Source organism: Leopardus geoffroyi, chromosome A1, assembly GCF_018350155.1.
Source record: "Leopardus geoffroyi isolate Oge1 chromosome A1, O.geoffroyi_Oge1_pat1.0, whole genome shotgun sequence".
NCBI classification, from domain to species: Eukaryota; Metazoa; Chordata; class Mammalia; order Carnivora; family Felidae; genus Leopardus; species Leopardus geoffroyi.
In genome coordinates, this window is record NC_059326.1 from 142109051 (window position 1) to 142130492 (window position 21442).

Consider the following 21442-nt stretch of genomic DNA (forward strand, 5'->3'; position numbering starts at 1 on the left):
CATGATCTCACGGTCCGTGAGTTCGAGCCCCGCGTCGGGCTCTGTGCTGACAGCTCAGAGCCTGGAGCCTGTTTCCGATTCTGTGTCTCCCTCTCTCTCTGCCCCTCCCCTGTTCATGCTCTGTCTCTCTCTGTGTCAAAAATAAATAAACGTTAAAAAAAAAAAAAAGAAAAAATATTGTATAACTTTAATTATCCACATGCAGAGGCAGGATTGGCCACAGCTGAAATATATATTTGGCATCATTTATCTTTCATGCTGTATTACTTTCCTATTCCCACAAACTTAAAGGCTTAAAACAATACACATTTAGCATCTTACAGTTCCGGACTCAGGAGTTAACAGTTTAGCCCTTATGGGGCTAAAAGCAAGGTGTCAACAGGACCATCTCTACGTGGGTTCTAGGAGAAAATCCAGTTTTTGCCTTTTTCCAACCTCTACAGACTGTATGCATTCCTTGGCTCAAGGCCCCATTCCAGCAATGGCATCACTTACAATCTCTGCTTCTGATATCTGACTTTGTTGACCTTCCTCCTTCCCTTAGGAGGACCCTTTTGACCTCCATCTCAAGAATCTTAATCTCGGCAAAGTCCCTTCTGCCAGGTAAGGTAAGGATATTCACAGGTTCTGGGCATAAGGACCCGGACATCTATGTGGGAGGCATGATTCTGCCTACCCCATGTGCCTTCTTATCCCTTCCTGTAATCACACCATACTTTTCCTTGATACTATCTCCTGTTTTTCAAAGATTCCAGGACTGTGGTGCCGCTCTATCCAAAGCACAAAACGATCCTGTGTTCTCACCTTTCCAAGCTTCTTCCCTGTCCTTAACAAAACTTAATGGCCCTTACTCTAGAAGTACAACCTACTATTTTTTAATTTAATTTAATTTAATTTTGATAAGAACAGTGAACATGAGATCTACCCTGGTACCAAACTTTATTTATTTATTTTTTGACGTTTATTTATTTTTGAGAGACAGAGAGAGATAGAGCATTAGCAGGGGAGGGGCGGAAAGAGAGGGAGACACAGAATCTGAAGCAGGCTCCAGGCTCTGAGCGGTCAGCAGAGAGCAAGATACAGGGCTCGAACCCACGGACTGTGAGATCATGACCTGAGCCAAAGTCAGACGCTTAACCGATTGAGCCACCCAGGTGTCCCGCCCCTCATACCAAACCTTAAAATGTACAATACATTGTTGTTGACTATAGGTACAATGTTGCACAGCAAATCTCTAGGGCTTATTCAACTTGCTTAATTAACTGAAACATTAGGTTTGCTGTTTAGTAATTGCCCATTTCCCTTTTCCTCCATCCCCTGGCACTGCCATTCCAGTCTCTGATTCTATGAATTTGACCATTTTAGGTATCTCACACCAGTGGAATCATTCAGTATTTGGCTTTTTGTGGCAGGCTTATTTCATTTAGCATGTCTTCCAGGTTACTATAGTCTACTATTATACTCATTTTGCAAATGAAGAATCTGAAGCACAGGGAGATTGAGTAATTTATTCAAGATAACATTAACATTCAAACACAGGCAGTCTAGTTCTGCATACAAGCAGATAGCTCACCACAGGCTAACTGGGCAATATACAAAAAGACTGTAATACATGTTTTTTATATTACTGTTTTCATCGATTAGACTGTTAACTCTGTAAAGGGAAGAACCTTTTTTTTATAGGCTGAATGAGTACCTCATTCATCTATTCAACATTTACTAAATACCCCAACTGATTCAAGTTTTCAATAAATGTTTACTGAAATATATAAAACTAAATGAAACACAAAGTAGTCCTCTGCCCCAATCCTTTTAGTTTACAGATGGTAAGGTTATTTAGGCAAGCAAATTTTGCTAATGTATTACCTGAAGTAAGTTAACTTACAGAATTAAATTATCTTAAGCCAACTGAAATGCAGATTTCTCATAAAGATCCTTGAGAAATTATCAAATTAACCTTAGTGATACTGAACTATTTTAGGCAAGCTTCAAGTCAGCCTTGAAAAGCCCTCTCCATGTCAAGAAGACAGAAGTAACATAAAAAAATAAAAAGTGAAAACAAAAATCTACACATCTAAAAACAATATGTTGAATATAGGCAAAAAAGAATGAAGCCGAAATGTTGCACCTATGGTTTTAAGATACGTTATCTGAAGAGATGATGAGGTATTTGAATTAACAGAAAATCAAGAATCACAGATCCTTAGAGCCTCAAAAGATCTTAAGAGATTTTAAAGAAACTGAGGCCTCATTCTTGATACCTATTCCTAAAAGCAGATCTTTTAATAGGAGGAAAAAAGGGGCTCTATTGTCAGGAACGGTCACTATAAAGTTAAAAATACTAATACTTTCTTTAATGCTACTGATAATAATATGAATATTCTCTTTATTCGTTTTACCAGTTACTTTTATTGAGGTGTCCAAACTACAAAAGTGTAGCTCATATAATAAATAATCAAAGAATCAGATACTATAGGCTAATGATGATTATGTAACCAGAATCAGGACACTATGATTTAAGTTTCTTAATATTCAAACTGTAGGAAAAAAAGCCATGGTTGTAAGGATAGTTTTGATTTACCAAAAACAAAAGTCTAAACATTAAAATATGAAAGTTTAAATTAGTAAATCCTCCTACCTTTAAGAGTAAACATAGATTATATTTGTCCCCCATTATCTAATTATAAAACAATGTATTCTTCCTTTCAAAGTGTTATAAAGATAGAATATTCATCTTTTAAATTAAAGTCAATAAAAAATATTGTTCAAGATTTTAATATATTATAAAGCTGAAGTAGAGATAATTGCTTTAAAATACACAATTTGCAAATTTCACATGAGAAAAAAGGGTCAAAAACTAAAATTGAGAAACCTTGAATATTCTTTTGTATGTAAAAGAACCAATGAATATTCTAAATAATTTGTAGTACTTTTTATATGCAACTAAATTTTAAAAGAATAATTTACCCTGGAAAACTTTGGTTCATCACCTTTAATGTTCTGGAGATACCTTCCCAAGAAAAGCACTACATAAAACCAAACAGAAAGTCATTATTAAGATATAGGAAATAAAACATGTTTTTCAACTCACACTTAAAGTGTGACATAGAAACTGAGAAAGGGGCACCTCGGTGGCTCAGTCAATTGAGTGTCCGACTTCGGCTCAGGTCATGATCTCACAGCTTGTGAGTTCAAGCCCCACATCAGGCTTGGTGCTGTCATCCGCGCAAAGCCCACTTTACATCCTCTGTCACTCTCCCTCTCTGTCCCTCCCCTGCTTTCGCGCGCGCTCTCTTTCTCAAAAATGAAGAAAACATTAAAAAAACAAGAAATAGAGACAAAAAGGATGCTATCATTAAATGTAAGGGGCGCCCAGGTGGCTCAGTTGGTTAAGCATCTGACTTTGGCTCAGGTCACGATCTCACGGTTTGTGAGTTTGAGCCTCATGTCTGGGTCTGGGCTGAGAGCTCCGAGGCCACTTTGGATTCTCAGTCTCCCTTTCCCATTTACATGCACACTCCTTCTTTCTGTGTGTCTCAAAAATAAACATTAAAAAAAAATACAAGTAGAAATGGACAAAATGACTGACATTTAAAACTTAATCTCCTCTAGTTACCTTCTACAGTCATATTTTTTAAAAATCTATTTCCTTGGTAATTTTTGTTGTCACTTATTTAGAATTTTAATATTGCATGTAGATAAATGTTCTACCCATCATATTATCTTGAGTTTGCAGGATTAAGGTTTATAATTTTATGTTCACAATAAAAAAAAAAAATCACTCTTACTCGGGGCTAAATTTTGTTTCAATAATATCCTTAGAAGTACTTATCACAATGTTACAGTTTTCTAAAGAGATCTACATGTAGGAATAGATAATTAGGGATAACAGAATTATTGTCATGAAAATATACATAATAATATAAATAAAGTATAAATATAAAATGTATTCAAGCTTCTTATGTTTCAATATGCTTGCTATGTCTAAATATGATGTAATTATACTTAGAATTCCACAAATAATTTCAATGATTTTACACAAAAAAATTAAGCTTTTCTTAAAAAGAATCTCTTGTTTTAATCAAATATACAATCATAATAAAAATCCTCTAAATATATTATAAAGGTGAAAGTGACTAATATTTCTTTCTCCAAATGGCTTCACTTTCTAAAGCCATACCATAGAAATAACTGACATTTTACCACAGAACAATATGAAACCTAGATTATGCATTTTACTGGTCATCACCTATCCAGTTTTACAATATGTTTACATGTTGTCTGACTTAACATGAAGTGCTTTCAAACTAATGACTGTTAAATCAAGTTTAATCCTGAATATGAAATTATTAGATGCATTTTTAGAACAAACCTTTGAAGATACACAATAAACATACTTTTTTGATCTAGCCACCTCTCCATGCTATAGTCATTTGCCTGCTTTTAGCACCCTCTGCAGGTGAACCAATATTATATATGACTTCTATGTCATTAAAAGCAGTAAAACAGAACCTTTGTGGAAAGGGTATAATGAAGGTGATTAAACTGTGAAGAAATAAAATAAAACACACTTTCTTAGTTCTTGTTTAAGGAGAAACAAACACTGTTTCCAAGTTAACTATCTAATTTACTAAAACAACGACAAAGAAGTGTGTGTGGGTCTTTGTATTTCAAAGATAAAATGCTACTTTCATCATGACCATGCTATTGACATACAGGAAACACTAAAATGAGATGTAAAAAATGTTACAATTTGAAGAACATGCCAAGAATATTCAAAGGGTAAATTTCTTGAAGTAAAATGACATTGTTAACTTACCATCTCTGTTGGACAAGAGACATACCAGGCCATTGAGGCATGTGTCTGTGACTTCTGAGATGTTGGTTGCACATCTGCCTATAGTTTGAATAGTGGCTGCTGCAAATTCTTTATCCTGGCTTTTCACATAGGTCTAAAAAATACCATTTCAATTAGTTTATACTTTAGGGTACTAACAAGTGAACAAAAAGATCCCTATTGTATTAAGCTTTGCCAAAAATGAAAATTTTATAATACATAACACAATATTCTCATTTATATGCGCAAGAGGTCCAAATGATGACTTAGCTTAATTAAATTTTGTTTTTACTTAAACAATGTGCCTTAGAAGAGGCGCATTTTCAAGCCAGGTTCATTCACCTGTGGCCACAGAGGCTTGTGATTCCAAAACAGATAGTGGGGAGCAGTCACCCAAAGACAGCAATTAGTTTAAGTGCAAGGTTGAAAGAGATGATGAGAACTCTCTCTTTGGAGGTTTCAGTTCATTTAACCAGCAGCATCTGTGAATCTATGAAAAAAAGGGTTGCTTTTTCAGAGACACTAAATCTAAAGTTGGGAGAAGAGGAGGAAAAGGACAAATATACCACTGACAAACATTTTACTTTCAAAATGGTATCTGAATGTAATAAAACTACTATAGCTACAGTGAGTAGTTCAGTAAAGACTTTATATATATATATTCATTTTGCAACAAAATGCCACAGTTTTGAAATAGATTTTCTTTAAAAGAATGTTTTGAAAATATAGTGTAGGGGCATCTGGGTGGCTCAGTTAAGCAACCGACTCTTGATTTCAGCTCAGGTCACGATTTCATGGTTTATGGGATCAAGCCGCCCATCAGGCTCTGCACTGAGTGCGGAGACTGCTTCAGATTCTGTGTCTCCGTCTGTCTCGGCTCCTCCCCTGCTCTCTCTCTCTCCCAATAAATTAATAAAACTAAAAAAAATTTTTATATAAAAATAAAAATATAAACTATACATTTATATAAACTTAAAAATAACTGATTTAATAATAGAAAGTTAAAAGATCTTTACAAAATTTACTATAACCCTAACGAATTTCACTTTGATTATAAATTTCTTAATTTAAAATTCAGCTTTGTTTACAGAAATGAGTATACTTTAAATATGCATATTTATATATTATATGTAACAAAATTTAAAATCCCATGTTCGACTGAATTTTTTTTAATTTTTTTTTTTTAAATAAGCTTTATGCTCAACGTGGGCTTAAACTTACAACCCTGAGATCAAGAGTTGCATGTTCTACTGACTGAACAAGTCAAGTGCCCCTCAATGGAATTTTTTTTTCTTTTAAGTAGGCTTCAAGCCCAGTGCAGAGCCCAATGTGGGACTTGCACTCACGGCCGTGAGATCAAGACCTGAGCTGAGATCGAGACTCGGATACTTAACTGACTGAACCACCCAGGCGTCCCTCAAGTGAATTTTTTAAAAAAAGATTGCCAACCTCAAATGAGAAGAACATAATGTACAATTAACACTGTGGTTCTCTAACATGCCAAAGAGGATGTACATTTAAATGGTGCCGAAGAGAAAAATCTAAGAATATCTAAAACCGTACAAATTTTGTGAAAATAGTACAAGTAGCAGGATAAATACTGGAGAAATAAATAAAACAAATTCTCTTAGTTCCATGTAGGAGAGGTCAATTGTATTTAAAACTGTTTCCCACTTGATGACCTAATTTCCTCAATTAGAATACGTCATTAGAAAAATTCTCTGTTTTACTCAAAAAATTACTATTGTAAGTAAACTGAACATATCTATGAACATAACCCATAAAACACACAAATGAGGTACAAATATTAACAGTGATAAAAAGTGGATATATAAAGAATGTATTAGAAAGTCTGACTAACTAAAGGACCTTATGCCCTGATGTTAAATGAAATTAAATGAAATCGGTAGATCACCAATATTCTGAAATAGGTCCAATGTATCACTTGTGTACAATTAAACAATGCTATAAAATTACCTAAGACTCACTGTCTACATCCCCAGTAAACCTGACGTAAGCAGTAGGTTGACAGCAAAAGGCTACCCAAAAAGATTACCCACAATAAGAACAGGGCAAACACAAACATTGAGACAAAAAATTAAAAACTTAAAAAAAAAAAAGCAAACCTCTAAAAATGAGGTAAAAATCAAACCCAAACAATGTTCTATAGCTATAGATTACTGAATAAGAACTTGAGATACTATATTTCCTGGCATATATGAACATAAGGTGACTGAATAGCCATAACATCCTAATTTTATAAGTCATCCTCCTAGGAAAACATACAGCATGAAAGTACAGTAATCCAGTTCTGAAATGATAAATCCCAGACATGCTATAATACTCTACTACTTCTGTTGAAAGTATAAGATCACACAGTTAAGAAAATACAATGCCTATTTAGCTAAAAGAAAATTTAAAATGGGTATACAGGAGGATTATAGCAACAAAGTAAATTAAATCCATAAAAGTTGGGAGTTGGCAAAAACTAATTTGTGTGTAGCATGTGCTACATTTTTACTAAGAAAACTGCTGATGAAATATAAAAACCCGTAATACTAAGATAAGGTTTTCTATTGCTGTCATCTACCAACTAAGTGTCCAGCCCTGACCATTCCAACATGAAGGCTATATTCATGAGGTAAGTTTTGAGCAACACTCTTTTAAGGGTGTAGAGCTGAGAGGCACCTCATCCAAAAGCATTAATGGCTTAAATAAATACAACAAAAGAAAACACTGATAAAAACATCATGACAGGAGAAATTTTAGACCAAAAGCACATAAAACTAAGAGGACACTGTCTAAAAGAGTATAGGTCAATGAAACAGGACAAGCAGTTAAGAAGTGAAGCTATTTTCATGAATGCAGAGTATAGACTGATACTGATGACAGCACAGAGAGATGGAATCCTTACCAATAACATAATTTCAAAAAAAAAACAAACAAACCACAGTTATAAACCAGTCTTTCAAATTCAATGAAAACATGAAGGGGATTACTATTCTATGTCCCTTAAATTTTGAATTTGTAGTTAATGTTTATTCTTGAAAATTTATAAATTTCTTAGTTCTCAAACTTGTCCCAAATCACTATTTTATTTAGCACAATTATCTACTTCTAAACTGAGAATGATGTATATTTGACTGTAAACTGAACAAATATTTTGTAAGTTATTTTATAATTAGCATTATATACAAACCTGAAATTCTCGGAGAAGAGTTGATATGTTGGCTTCATTTGCCAAATTTGTTAAAATTTCAAGCTAGGGTAGAGAAAAGGTACCATTTTAAAACATAAATAAAAAGGATTAATTTAATAAGGACTAGGCATTTAATATAAAGGTCACTTATGTTTTTAACAAAAGTCACACTGTTACAAATATTCTGAGGCATAATACCCTTCAGATGAATTTTTGTCTTCCTACATCTCCAAAGAGAAGACAGATAATTATATAATGCTTAAAAATAATTAGGAAAAAAGAGAATCCTACATCTTCCCTGTTTGTCCCAACTTTACAATTTATATTTAATTAAAAAAGATTTTTTTTGTTTAGAGATTGAGACAGTGTGAGTGGGTGAGGGGTAGAGATAGAAAGGGAGACACAGAATCTGAAGCAGGCTGCAAACTATGAGCTGCTAGCACAGAGACTAATGTGCTTGAATTCACAGACTATGAGATCATGACCTAAGCCAAAGTCGGATGCTTAACCAACTGAGCCACCCAGGCACACCTATATCTAATTAACCTAAACAATTTGAGGTGGCTGGGCTTTTCCCCCTCTTTGTTAATAAAGCTAGAAAACAACTTGTCTTCCATGTAATACATCTGTTTTTCCAGATACTAATTAATTCTCTTGATTTGTTCTCATTCATTCTACCATCCCAAATACTTGGGACATTTTAATTCTCTCTTCTGGATTTACAGTTTTAAGAAATATGCAATTAAAAGTGCTTCTCCAATAGACTCACTAAGAAAGTTCCAGTTTTTACTCATAAAAAATAATTCATAAAATCTGAAGGAAAGCATGAAAAGGAAAAAAGGAACAGAACAGATAGCATAAACAGAAAATAAACCACAAGATGTATATATGTACGTAGCTACATGGTCATATCATGCTCCATATACATGGTCATACCAATAATTACATTTAAAATAAATGGTCTAAGCGCACCTGGGTGGCTCAGTTGATTTAGCGTCTGACTCTGGATCTCGGCTCAGGCCATAATCCCATGATTCATGAGTTCAAGTCTCATGTTGGGCTCTGTACTGATGAAGCAGAGCCTGCTTGGGATTCTTTCTCTTTCTCTTTCCCTTTCTTTCTCTCTCTCTCTCTCTCTCTCTCTGCCCCTCCCTTGCTCATACCCGCATGCTCTCTCTAAATAAATAAATCAACTTTAAAAAAAAAAAAACAAAAAAAACACGGTGCCTGAGTGGTTCAGTTGGGTAAGCAACCAACTTCAGTAAAGGTCATGATCTCAAGTTTGTAGGTTCAAGCCCCACGCCGGGCTCTGTTGTGACAGCTCAGAGCCTGGAGCCCACTTCTGATTCTGTGTGTGTGTGTGTGTGTGTGTGTGTGTGTGTGTGTGTGTACGCGCCTCTCCCTCCTGCCCCCCTCTGGCTCATGCTCTGTCTCTCAAAAATAAACAATAAATAAATAAATAAATAGTCTAAACATTCCAATTAAAAGGGTTGGACTGTAGAAGTTCTTTATATTTTTTGAGTCCTAGTCATTTCTCAGATACAGGTACTGGGAATTTTTTTTTCCCAGATTATGACTTGACTTTATTTTATTTTGATGAAAACATTTTAATTTTTTAAAACCAATCTCAAACATATAGAAAAAGTAATAAGAACTATTTTAGTTTGAATCATTTGAGAGTTACCAATCTGATACCACATGATCCCCAAAGACTTCTGTGTATGTTCCTTACAAACAAGGACATTGTCCTACAGAACACAATAGAATCAAGAAAGTAACACTGACACATGCGATCATATTCCCATTTAAGTTTTACACATTATCTCAATCCTATAACATAAATGGATCCAGTCAATACCACACATTGAATTCAGATGTATCTTTAGTCTCCTTCAGCCAGAAACTTTTTCAGTCTTTCTTTTGACCTTTATAACCTTAACATTTTCGATGATGACAAACCAATTATTTTCTAAAATATCCTTCCATTTGTCTTTTTAATGTTTATTTATTTGGTGGGGGGGGGGGAGACAGTGGAGGAGCGGCAGAGAGAAAGGGGGACAGAGAATTCTAAGCAGGCTCCATGCTGTCAACACACAAACCAACATGAGGCTTGATCTCATGAACCGTGAGATCATGACCTGAGTTGAAATCAAGATCAGGACCCTTAACCAACTGAGTCACCCAAGCACTCCTAAAATATCCTTTAATTTGGATGTGTATTAGATTTTTGTATAATTAAACTCAGTTTCCATGTGCATACCCAATCGTTCCAACATTTGCTGAAAAGTCCATCCTTCCCGCACTGGTTTGTAATGTGTTCTCTATTACATAGTATGTTTTCATACCCATTGATCTGTTTCCACACTTTCTATTCCATCCCACTTATTTTTCTGTCTAAATATCACATTGTTTTAACTATCATAGCTTTATATCCCTAACTACACTCTGTTCTGCAGTTATTATGCCCTGAACACAACACTCTTTCATAATCTGTGTTAGCATAAACTGTTCTTCTCTCCTACTCCCAACCCCACAAATTCCCAATCAATCTACCAACCAAAATAAAAAAATTCACAAAAATATTATTCTTTTAAGATCCTCTTAAACATCATCTTTTCTACAAGTATTTTCTAAATCCTAGAGAATTAACCCCATCTTTCTTGTTCTACACAGTACTCAATTCAAATCTATATAATATCATGAAAACACACTAGGGCTGAAATTATCTATTTACATGACTGTCTCCTTCAGTATACTATGCGTTATTCAAGGTGCAGGTAGCATGTATAAAGTCTGTACTATTAGGATGCAGCACAGAAAGTGGATATAATAATACAGTTTAGAAAGCATAAAGAAAATCCCTAAGTGTGTCTGTGTTTTTTAAGAAGCAGGTCTCCATTTTGCAGATACTAGAAGCTACAGCAATATCTTCAAAGTAAACGTGTATTAAGGATACCTGAAAAATAAGCACATGCATACCTTCAGTGTCTTGATCATAGTTGGATCAGTTGACCTAACATAGAAACTCTTCAGATAAGGTTCAAACATACCCTAGATTATAAAAAATATATATATAAATACATTTATGATACTAATACATTCATTTCTCTCTTGAATTATGTGTTCACAATGTACGTACCTTTCTTTGAATTGACATAGTTGCTATATTCTGTAGGACAATATACTGCACCTCCCTAGAAATTAAAGGAGAATTTTTACTGGATATATTTTCCAATTACGTATCTTTATGTAAATAGTATATTAAAGAAAAAAAAAAACACCAATAAGCTTCATATTGCATTCAACTTGAATATTAAAAAGTTTTTAGTAAATTTTAGATACTTTTAAATATCTTCTTTTTAAACACATTTTTCCTATAAATTATTAATAAATTAGATTTGATTTATCATTAGAAAATTAAAAACCAATTTTATAATCCTGTAACTCCTAAGATGTAAAGCCAATACTGTAGCTGCTCTGAACACATGCAAGGAAAGTATTCTTAGGGCTAAGGGAATAAACATAACCACAGTATTAACATAAACTCTTGGTAAGATGCTCACTGTGTCACTCAATTATGAATTATGACTGAGTAAAAGATAGAGTAAAAAAAAAAAAAAAAAAAAAAAAAAAAAAGTCACGTTCTTTTATGTCCAAATAGCTAAGACATGAAGGTAGAAATGAATCTGGTATAAAGCTTCATGTGAAAGATGCATTCCAGATCCTCTGATAACCTTTGAGCTGGCTGTAGAAAATAAAATTATTGGGGCGCCTGGGTGGCGCAGTCAGTTAAGCGTCCGACTTCAGCCAGGTCACGATCTCGCGGTCCGGGAGGTCGAGCCCCGCGTCAGGCTCTGGGCTGATGGCTCGGAGCCTGGAGCCTGTTTCCGATTCTGTGTCTCCCTCTCTCTCTGCCCCTCCCCCGTTCATGCTCTGTCTCTCTCTGTCCCAAAAATAAATAAACATTGAAAAAAAAATTTTTTTAGAAAATAAAATTATTGAACTGATAAAAAGGAAAAGAAGAGGAAAGAACAGGGACACAAAGGACCTCACTAAGGAATGGCAAAAGTCAGCCCAGGGCTAAATAGTTATGGTGCTGAAGTCACGTTAAAGACAAAAATAAATATGCGTCTTCCCCCCGCCCAACTCTATTAGTAGAGGTAAGCACTCACTGAAAAAAAATTTTAAATTTAACTAATTATTAACAAAATATTCAGGGTAAGGTAAATAGCTGAAACAATATTATAATTCTTAATACATAGTAAACAAAACAAATGATAAAAATCTGATATTAAACTTTGCCAAAACATTTTCAATCTCTTTGGGTTTGAGGTTAAAAACATTTTATATTTATCTCTAACCTAGAGATAAATTATGTAAAGGCTTTAATCAAGATCCCTTAAGTATGAAATCTTATTGATATAATACAGAACCATGTAATAAATGTCTGCAAGACAGATGACATTTATTCATACATTACCTTTGAAGGAATACAAAAGAAATAACATATAAAATCACGTCCTACCTATTGCTACGAAGTAAACGCACTAGTGATTTAGAAATAATGCCAACTTCAGATTTTGGTGATATGTGCCAATACAGCTGAGCAACTGCCATAACCACCTAAAAGATAAAGTATGAAAACAAGAGCTATGAACACGGGAGCATGCTACAGTTTCAGAGTATTTGTACATTTGCTACAGTTTCAGAGTACATTTCTACAAATTGTTTCTTTAACTCCAGCAAAATCCATGTGAAGTAAGATGGATATGTTGCTACCCTTTGAAGCAGGCTGAAGAGTGTTCTCCCAAGAATTCATGTCTACCTTCAGAATATGACCTTACCGGGAGATACAATCTTTGCAGATATTATTAAGATAATGATGGAGATGAGATCACACTGGATTAGGGTACGCCCTAAATCCAGTGAGTGTCCTTAGTAGAGACATAAAAGGACAGACACAGAGAAGGCAATGTGAACACTGGAGGAAGAGATCGGAGGGAAGAATCTGTAAGCCAGGGAATGCAGGACTGTTAGCATCCACTATACACCAGCAAAAAGCAGTTTCTCTCTTAGAGCCTCCAGAAGGAACCAACCCTTCGATACCCTACTAAAAAGTGAGAAAATAAAGTTCCGTTGTTTTAATTCACCTGGTTTGTGGTAATTTGTTATGACAGCCCTAGGAAACTAATACAGAGGAGAGAACAGAAAAGAAAATAGATGTTATGAGAAAACAGATGTTAAATGAACTACCCAAAGTCTGCTTGGCAGTACAAAGCAAAGCTTGATACAACACTCCAAATCCCCTATTCTTCTTAATACTGCTGCTTCTGCTCTGAAATTGGGAATATTTTAAAAGTGGTAAGCATGCCTTTCCAAATGAAGCCCAGATACTTTAGGACAAAACTAACAATCTGAAAATTTTAAAAAATCAGTATGTGGAAGTTACAATTAAACGGATTCTATTAAAACAATTCCTCTAAAACAGCATGTGAAATGATCTTTTTCTCTAAAATGCAGAACCTTAAAAATAGTCTTTGCTTCAAAGCCATTATAAGGGTGATAAAATATAAGAGTACAATGTTTCCCCTACATGCCTCTACACTTAGATCTAGACATCAAAAGTCCAAACTGGAAAGTTATCCAGCTTTACTTGTGACAAATGCAGAAATAGTTACATCATCTTGCCTTTAGCTCAGAAAATATATCACTACTACTTTACTTCTGCTTAGTCTATAAAGTAGTAACAAATACATAGCAGGGATTTTACATATGCTTAAAGAGCATACAATACCTGAGGATGCTTGAGATAAAGAATTTCCTTCTAAAATTAAGAAATATGTTTTAAAAATACAGTTCTCAGAGTCCTAAATGCACTGTTGTTTGGCACTTTGTTGTACTTTTTTTATAAGACTGATTTATAGCTTTCAGATATTGGGATTTTGAGGAGCTTAAGGATATTTTGTTTCTTCAGTTATGATCCACAAATACACTCTAGTTACAGAACAAACTCTCCAGAATTTAAAATCTTTTAAAATAAAATCTCAATTAATGACTGTTTTAATCTAAAGTAGGTGATAGTCATTTAAAAAAAATATTAAAGCAGGGCGCCTGGGTGGCTCAGTCGATTAAACATCTGACTTTGGCTCAGGTCATGATCTCACGATTCCTGAGTTTGAGCCCTTTATTGGGCTCTGTGCTATCAGCCCAGACCCCACTCCAGATCCTATGTCCATCTCTCTCTGCCTCTCCCCCACTCATGCTTTCTCTCTCTCAAAAATAAATAAATATTTTAAAAATATTAAAGCATACAGCTGGCTAATAAGTATTAGTATATAACAGAAAAGCTGAAGCTTTCTTTCACATATTTTACAGAAAATAATTAAGTCATTTTCTGTTAAAAATAGTAAGCCAAATGCTACTGGAAAGAAGATAAACCGTACTTTCTATATATGTCAAGGCTTTTAAGATTCTAGATGCCACTTAGCATGTCATCTCCTCTCATATGTTAATTAGGGCACTCCCTCAAGCCCACAAGGGCTACATACTCTTATTCTCCCCCAGTATTTACAAATCTAACAGTTTAAAGTTTCTTCTGTAACCAGAATTTGAAATTTGTAGTCTAATTTGTAAAAGCTCTGTAAGAGGGAAGCTCCCATATCTCCAAAGTCCAAAATAAGTAAAACATACAAATTGGATAGGCCTTGTACAGTTACATGATGTACATTCATGATACAAGTATATCCTATAAGCACTTTTCTATTCCTAACTACTGATACCACTATCACCTTATCTAGACCGTTAGAACAGCCTCCCAACACTGTTTCCAGTGCCCCATGCCTGCAGTTCAATCTACACAGCACTGACCAAGTAAGTTTCCTGAAAAAAAAAATTCTCAAAGTCTCTCCTTTAACTGAGAACAGGGCTAAAATAAAGAAATCTGTTCGCAATCCTTCAAGCCAGGCTTTACATGTATTTGGCAGCATCAAATATGCAGGACACCAAAACATACTGGGACAAAAAGGGAACTGTGTCCATTTGGTACACAATCAAGTAAGCAGGGAATCAAAACATATTGGGACAAGAAATACAAGCTACTTCTATTTGTTTCACCACTCAAGAACATTTTTGATCAGTAAGTATTTGGATTATAAAATCAATTCCCCAGGCAAAGTTAAACAGTGAGTCAATTATGAAGAATGGTTTTGGGTGGTAAGTTACAGCTACTTAAATACAAGCTGGCCTATCTGGGCTCAGTGAAACAGAATCATATTTTACAAAATAATATTTTTTATTACTGTGTATGGTTATTTAATAGTGATATAGAAATTAAATTGAGGTATAAGAAAAAAACTTCTGCTGATTACTAGGATATATATACAAAACTCTAACCTCTAAATTCACAAGCATCAGAAAACTTAAAGTAATTCAAGTACAGTTCCACATTTTCTAAGTTTTTACTAGTTAAACAGAGTAATTAATTAAGAACATTTTTAATTAAAAAATATTAAGAAAATGTTTTACTTGACTCCATCTAACGTTTATATATAACTTCCAGTTAACAGGTAAAACAGGGGTACAGAAGAAAAAATTAAATAGCACTATAAAAGAAGCAAAGAGAAAACCCAGAAGAGTATTCTGCAAGACTTGAGAGGTTTAAGAACAATAACAACCAGGTGCAAGAGATACTGGTTTAGATTATCTATTTATAAAAGATAATTTAAGATAAATTGGCATTAAATGAGATAAAATTTTATTGAAATAGAGAGGACTGACTAGGGAAAAAAAGATTAAAAAGTACTATATGCAGTATGATTTTTATCTTAGTTTAAAAAATACGTATGTGTAGATATACGCACATGTGAATATACGTATATTTATGCAGAAAAAGGATCTGGAAGAAAATGCATCAAGATATTATACAGTGATTTCTGAATGATTGGAATATGATATTTTAAGTTTTTTAAAATTTCTGCTAGTCCCTACTTCCTAATTTTTTATTGTGTACATGTATTGTTTTGAAATATAAAGTATATCTAAAATAAGAAGACGTAAAACAAAATAAAACAAGCTCAGGACTCAAATGAAGATGATTTTTAATTGTTAGTCAACCCTACCAACTAAAATTTATTATGTATGTGGTGTTATGCTAGGAGCTTTTTTCTATGTTAGCCTCTTAAAAATTCTTACAAGGTTCATATAAATATTATGGACTGATACCAGATTAAGTGCTCTCAACTACAACCAAGTAACAGAAATATGCAGTCTTCCAATCCACTGAGAAACATCTTAGGAAAAGCCAATTAACAAAACCACAAAAAAGTAAATGAAGTCCAGTAGGTATATAACTACCAAGCCAAGTAATCTAATAAAAGCCTGATTTTTGATGTATAAACAAATAAACAAATGATCCAGTAGCACACTAAAAAATAAAGACTTGTTTACTGAACTTACATACTTTTAACCACTGTTTAAAAAAAAAAAAAAAAAAAAACCCATGATTTTTGTAAGGTTTAACATACCGCTGCATTCCTACTCTGAAGTAAAGGCTTTGTATTCCGAATTAAAAGTCTATGGTCTGGATCCATAGTATATGACTTCTTCCTTTTGTCAGTCTTTTCCTTCTGGTCTTCATCAGAGTCATAGAAATTCTTTTCATCGTCTTCTAAACCGTCTTCCTATAAGAAACAAATAAAAGAAAACTTTCTTTTTACCATCTACTCTAGTATTTTACTGAAGAATATTACTGTTAAAGAGATTTGAAAATACTATGCTACCTGTATAAAAGAAAGGCCTTGCTTTTTATAACAATGTAACTGTCTTTTAGTGCTATAGATAATACTTCTTTTATATTACATAGTAAACCTCTGAAAACATTAAATCCTCACAGATAGATCTATAGCTGACCAAAGGCAAAACTTGAACATGAGACTCTAACAAAGCTTATAAGATGAGACTACCTAAAACCTGAAAACTATTTCCATGCATTATCAGTCAGTGTATAACTGGATCAAAGGGTCAGAATAAAGAGAAGTGTTTCAACTGCAGCACACATAAAAGAAATCTCAATAAAACGTGACAGGTTAAAAACGAGTGATTAAGTAGCAAGTCTCTGTGTTGTCAGGAAAAACTCTGTTTGATACCTATATATATCCAGGGGTTGATTCTATATTTTTGACTTGTACTTTTAATTTGAATGCATTAGTATCTCTGCCAATAAAATCTGCCTAGAGGCATTTAGTCTTAATAACAAACAAACAAACAAAAAACATACGAAGACAATAATATCCACCTCGATCTAAGCCGACGATTGTTTACAGGTAATTTCTATTATCAAGTACTACCTGAAACACACTTTCTACTGTTCAAAGATGGGAGTAGATGTACTTTTTCCTATTCCTCTCACTATGTACAACTAGAAACTGGAGATGTTACATATGAAACAAACTTAAGCAGGGAAAGGAAGAGAGAAGAAAGACTAGATATGGACCTCATGACCCAAAGAATGAAACAACAGTAAGTTCCTTGGATTTTCATTTTTAGTCATATATCAAAGAAGCTGAGTGCTAGAGAAGCTGATAACCCAAAAACGCCAAGCCCAGATGAAACAAACCCTCCAAAAGCCTACTGTCTGTAGCCAAAGGACCAAGAAAAAGAAAACCTAGCACGACAAAATTTTTCAGAAAATAACTGCTCTCGTACAGCTACTGATAGAGGGAAAAAAAAACTAAGGCCTCATTCCCACCCCTACTGGCAAAGGGTGAGGTGGGAGCTTCTCCAGCTGTAATGAGATGCCTCAATCAACCCACTGGGGTGATGTCAGAAAAGGCCTCCACAGCCCAAGACTTTAATCTCTACCAGGAGATAACAAGGCATCCCCACGGTGTCAATAAAGACAAAGCAGGTTGCTTGCATATCTAAGTCCTCCCATCAAGAACAAAGTGACCTCAACCCTCCCTATTGAGCTAGTGTAAGAAAATACTGAGGACACTCAAGACTTATAGCATCACCACCCGGTGGTAACAAGGACACTACCCAGGAAACATGGGGAACAACAAGGCATTTCTATCCCTCCCCGCCTGAGAGCAATCAGGAGAGAATTAGTAAGCAGCCAGAAATCCCCCATTTACCCACAGTAACAGCGAGTGCAACCTCCCCGAGGTATCAATGGAGGCTGAGTGGGGAACCTGGACTGCTACCATGATTAGCAGTAAGAAGGCGGCATGCACTCCACCTTTCCTTAATGAAATAGTATCAAACAAACCCAGCTAAAACAGAAGATCTGAATAAGATCCAGAATCTCATGATATTCAAAATGTCCAGGTTTCAATAAAAATTATTCATCATTCCAAGAACCAGGAAGATCTCAAACTGGATGAAAAAAGATAACCAGTAGAAGCCAACACTAAAATGATAGGAATATTAGAATGATCTGATTAAAATTCTAAAGCAGCCATCATAAAAATGCTTTAATGAGCAACGAGGAACATTCCTGAAACAAATGAAAAAACAGAAAGTCTTAGCAAAGAGTTAAAATCTGAAGAAACAGAATATATAAAGATCTCACGGTTGGTGAAATCAAGCCCCATGTCGGGCATTGTGCTGACAGCATGGAGCCTGCTTGGGATTCTCTCTCTCTCCCTCTCTAAAAATAAATAAATAAACTTTAAAAAAGAAAAACACAAGAATCAAAATTAAACAATGGCTACAATCAAAAGCAGTATTAAGGGAAAAAAGGAACTATCAGTGAACTCAAACATAATGAAATAGAAATGGTCCAATCTGAACAACAGCGAAAAAACAGACTGAGGACAAAGAAAAAAACAAAAACAAAACTTAAAAACAGAACTTTGGGGACCTAGGGAACCGTAACAAAATAACATCTCTTGTCATCTGAATCTTGGAAACAGAAGAAAAAGCGTGGGGCTGAAAAAGCACTCTGAGAAACAATGGCTGTCTGCTTTGGATTCTGTGTCTCCCTCTCTCTGCCCCTCCTCTGCACACTGTCTCTGTCAAAGATAAATAAAATTAGAAAGAAAGAAAGAAAGAAAGAAAGAAAGAAAGAAAGAAAGAAAGAAAGAAAGAAAGAAAGAAAGGCTGAAAAAGTACTCTAAGAAATAATGGCTGGAAAATTCCTACATTTGGCAAAAGAAATAAAACTACAGATTGAATAAGGTCAGTAAACCTTAAGTAAGGCGGACATAAATCCATAACAAGACATATTAAGTCAAACTTCTGAAAACTAAAGACAAAGAAAAAAATCTGGAAAGCAGTAATATAGAAATGACACTGGAGAGGATGAGGTAATGAATCAGAGTGATTAGTGATAAGGATGAAAATGTCAGATAGGTTTAATAACTACTCAGAGGCTGAAATCAACAGGATGCACTGAGTGAATGTGAAGGAAGAAATAGAAACACTTAATGAGGATGCCCCAAATTCCTAGCTGGGATAACCAAGCAGATCATGATGCTACCAGGTAAGCTACCCTTGTCAAGGAGGGAAACAGTCTCTCTCTTTTTCAAGGCTGCTTGCTATATAAACATCCTTAAAATATAGTCCAAAATAAAACCTACCAATGCTTTTTACTCAGATGAGCTGTAAAAATGAGGAAAACCCATGAAGGACCATCTCCTAGAAATTTCTTTTGTTCATGACTAACCTGCTTCTATTCTTCCAAGTGAATGTTCTTTCTGTAAATTCACAAATTCCCCGTGGCAAAAGAAAATGTATAATTTTTGTGATCTCTAATCATTTTTACTTTAACATGGCAGAACAGTTTTTAAAAGTTATATAGTTAAGTAAAGAGTTCCTAAACTTGACACCAAAAGCACAGTCAATAACAGAGAACATTTGGATCTCATCAAAATTAAAAACTCTAGCTCCATGAAAAACCCTCTAAAGAAGAATAAAAAAATTCTAGACCAGCAGAAAGTATCTGCAACCACATATATGACAAAGGACTAGTATCCAGAATATAAAGACAACTCCCAAAACTCAACAGTAAGACAAAAACAAAAACAAAAACCCACAATGAATTCAATTTAAAAAGGGGCAAAAGGTATCGTTATGGACTGAACTGTACTTCTCACCCTCCAAGTTCACATGTCAAAGACCTCATTCTGGAAGTGACTATACATTAAACTAGGGCCTTTAAAGGAGTAATTAAGTGTAACTGAGACCATCTGGGTGAGACCCTAATCCAATAGGACTGGTATCCTTATAAGAAGACACCAATGGTGGCACAGAGAAAAAACAAATGTGAGTACATAGTAACAAGACAGCCATCTGCAAGCCAAAGAGAGATGCCTCAGGAGAAACCAAACTTGCCAACACCTTGATCTTTAACTTCCAGCCTCCTAGAAGAACTATGAGAATGTGAGAAATAAATGGATTCATCAAGTCACCCAGTCTGGTATTTTTTTATGTCAGATCTAGCAAACTAATACAGACATCAACAAAGAACTCTTTGGAAACAAAAGGAGTTTTTTTTAAATACCCACCTTCAAAAGTAAACTAGAAATTATAACATTATCTGTACTTCCCTAACGATAAGCACTGCTGAGCATCTTTTCATGTGTCTGTTAACCATCTGGATGTCTTCTTTGGAAAAGTGTCTATTCGTGTCTTCTGCCCGTTACTTAACTGAGTTTGCAGGTATGTCGTTTGCAAATATCTTCTCCCATTCCATAGACTGCCTTTTAGTTTTGTTGACTGTTTACTTCACTATTTGAATGCACAATTCAAAATAAATACTTCAAGTTGACCCTTGAACAACATAGGGTTTAATGACCCACACACAGTTGAAAATCTGAGTATAATTTTTGACTCCCAAAACACGTAACTACCAATAGCCTATTGTTAATTGAAGCCTTATTGATAACATAAACAATCAATTAACATATACTTTGTATATGTATTACATACTGTATTCTTACAATAAAGTTAACTATATAAAAGAAAATGTTAAGAAAATCATAAGAGAAAATACACATACAGGACTGAACTACAGTTACTGAAAAATACCTATGTATAATTGACTTGCATGGTTCAACCTGTGTTATTTGAGAGTCAATTTTACTTCTCTCCCAGTCCTTTAAAAGAGAGGAAAATTTAAAAAAAGAGAGGACTGTAATTGAATTAAGTACTCTTTTTTTTTTAATTTGCATTTATTTTATGCAGAATTTACTCCTGGCACCTAAGTTTTTGTTTCTTCAGTTTCTTCCGGGGTGTCTTTTTCTTCTGCACAACCTCCTCTTCTGGTGTAGAAACAATCTGATCTTTTATAGAAAATATCATGTCAATGTGGAAGGGACAGCTCATGTATGGGTTAATCTGACCATGAGCCCTGTAAGTTCTATGTTGCATCCTGGGGACTTTGTTCACCTGGATGTCTTCAATGACCA

The 21442-nt window shown here is 34.5% G+C and overlaps 1 protein-coding gene across 2 annotated transcripts in view; it reads right to left on the reverse strand.

Moving 5' to 3' along the window:
• The window catches only part of AP3B1 (adaptor related protein complex 3 subunit beta 1), a 262517-nt gene that overhangs the window by 128959 nt on the left and 112116 nt on the right, over positions 1 to 21442 (reverse strand). For both annotated transcript variants that reach the window (XM_045496395.1, XM_045496398.1), the window contains exons 8-13: positions 16559 to 16714; positions 12562 to 12659; positions 11176 to 11230; positions 11016 to 11087; positions 8037 to 8099; positions 4820 to 4952 (exon numbers count right to left, since the gene is read on the reverse strand). In XM_045496395.1, the coding sequence (XP_045352351.1) occupies positions 4820 to 4952; positions 8037 to 8099; positions 11016 to 11087; positions 11176 to 11230; positions 12562 to 12659; positions 16559 to 16714 (577 nt within the window). The remainder of the gene's footprint in view (positions 1 to 4819; positions 4953 to 8036; positions 8100 to 11015; positions 11088 to 11175; positions 11231 to 12561; positions 12660 to 16558; positions 16715 to 21442) is intronic.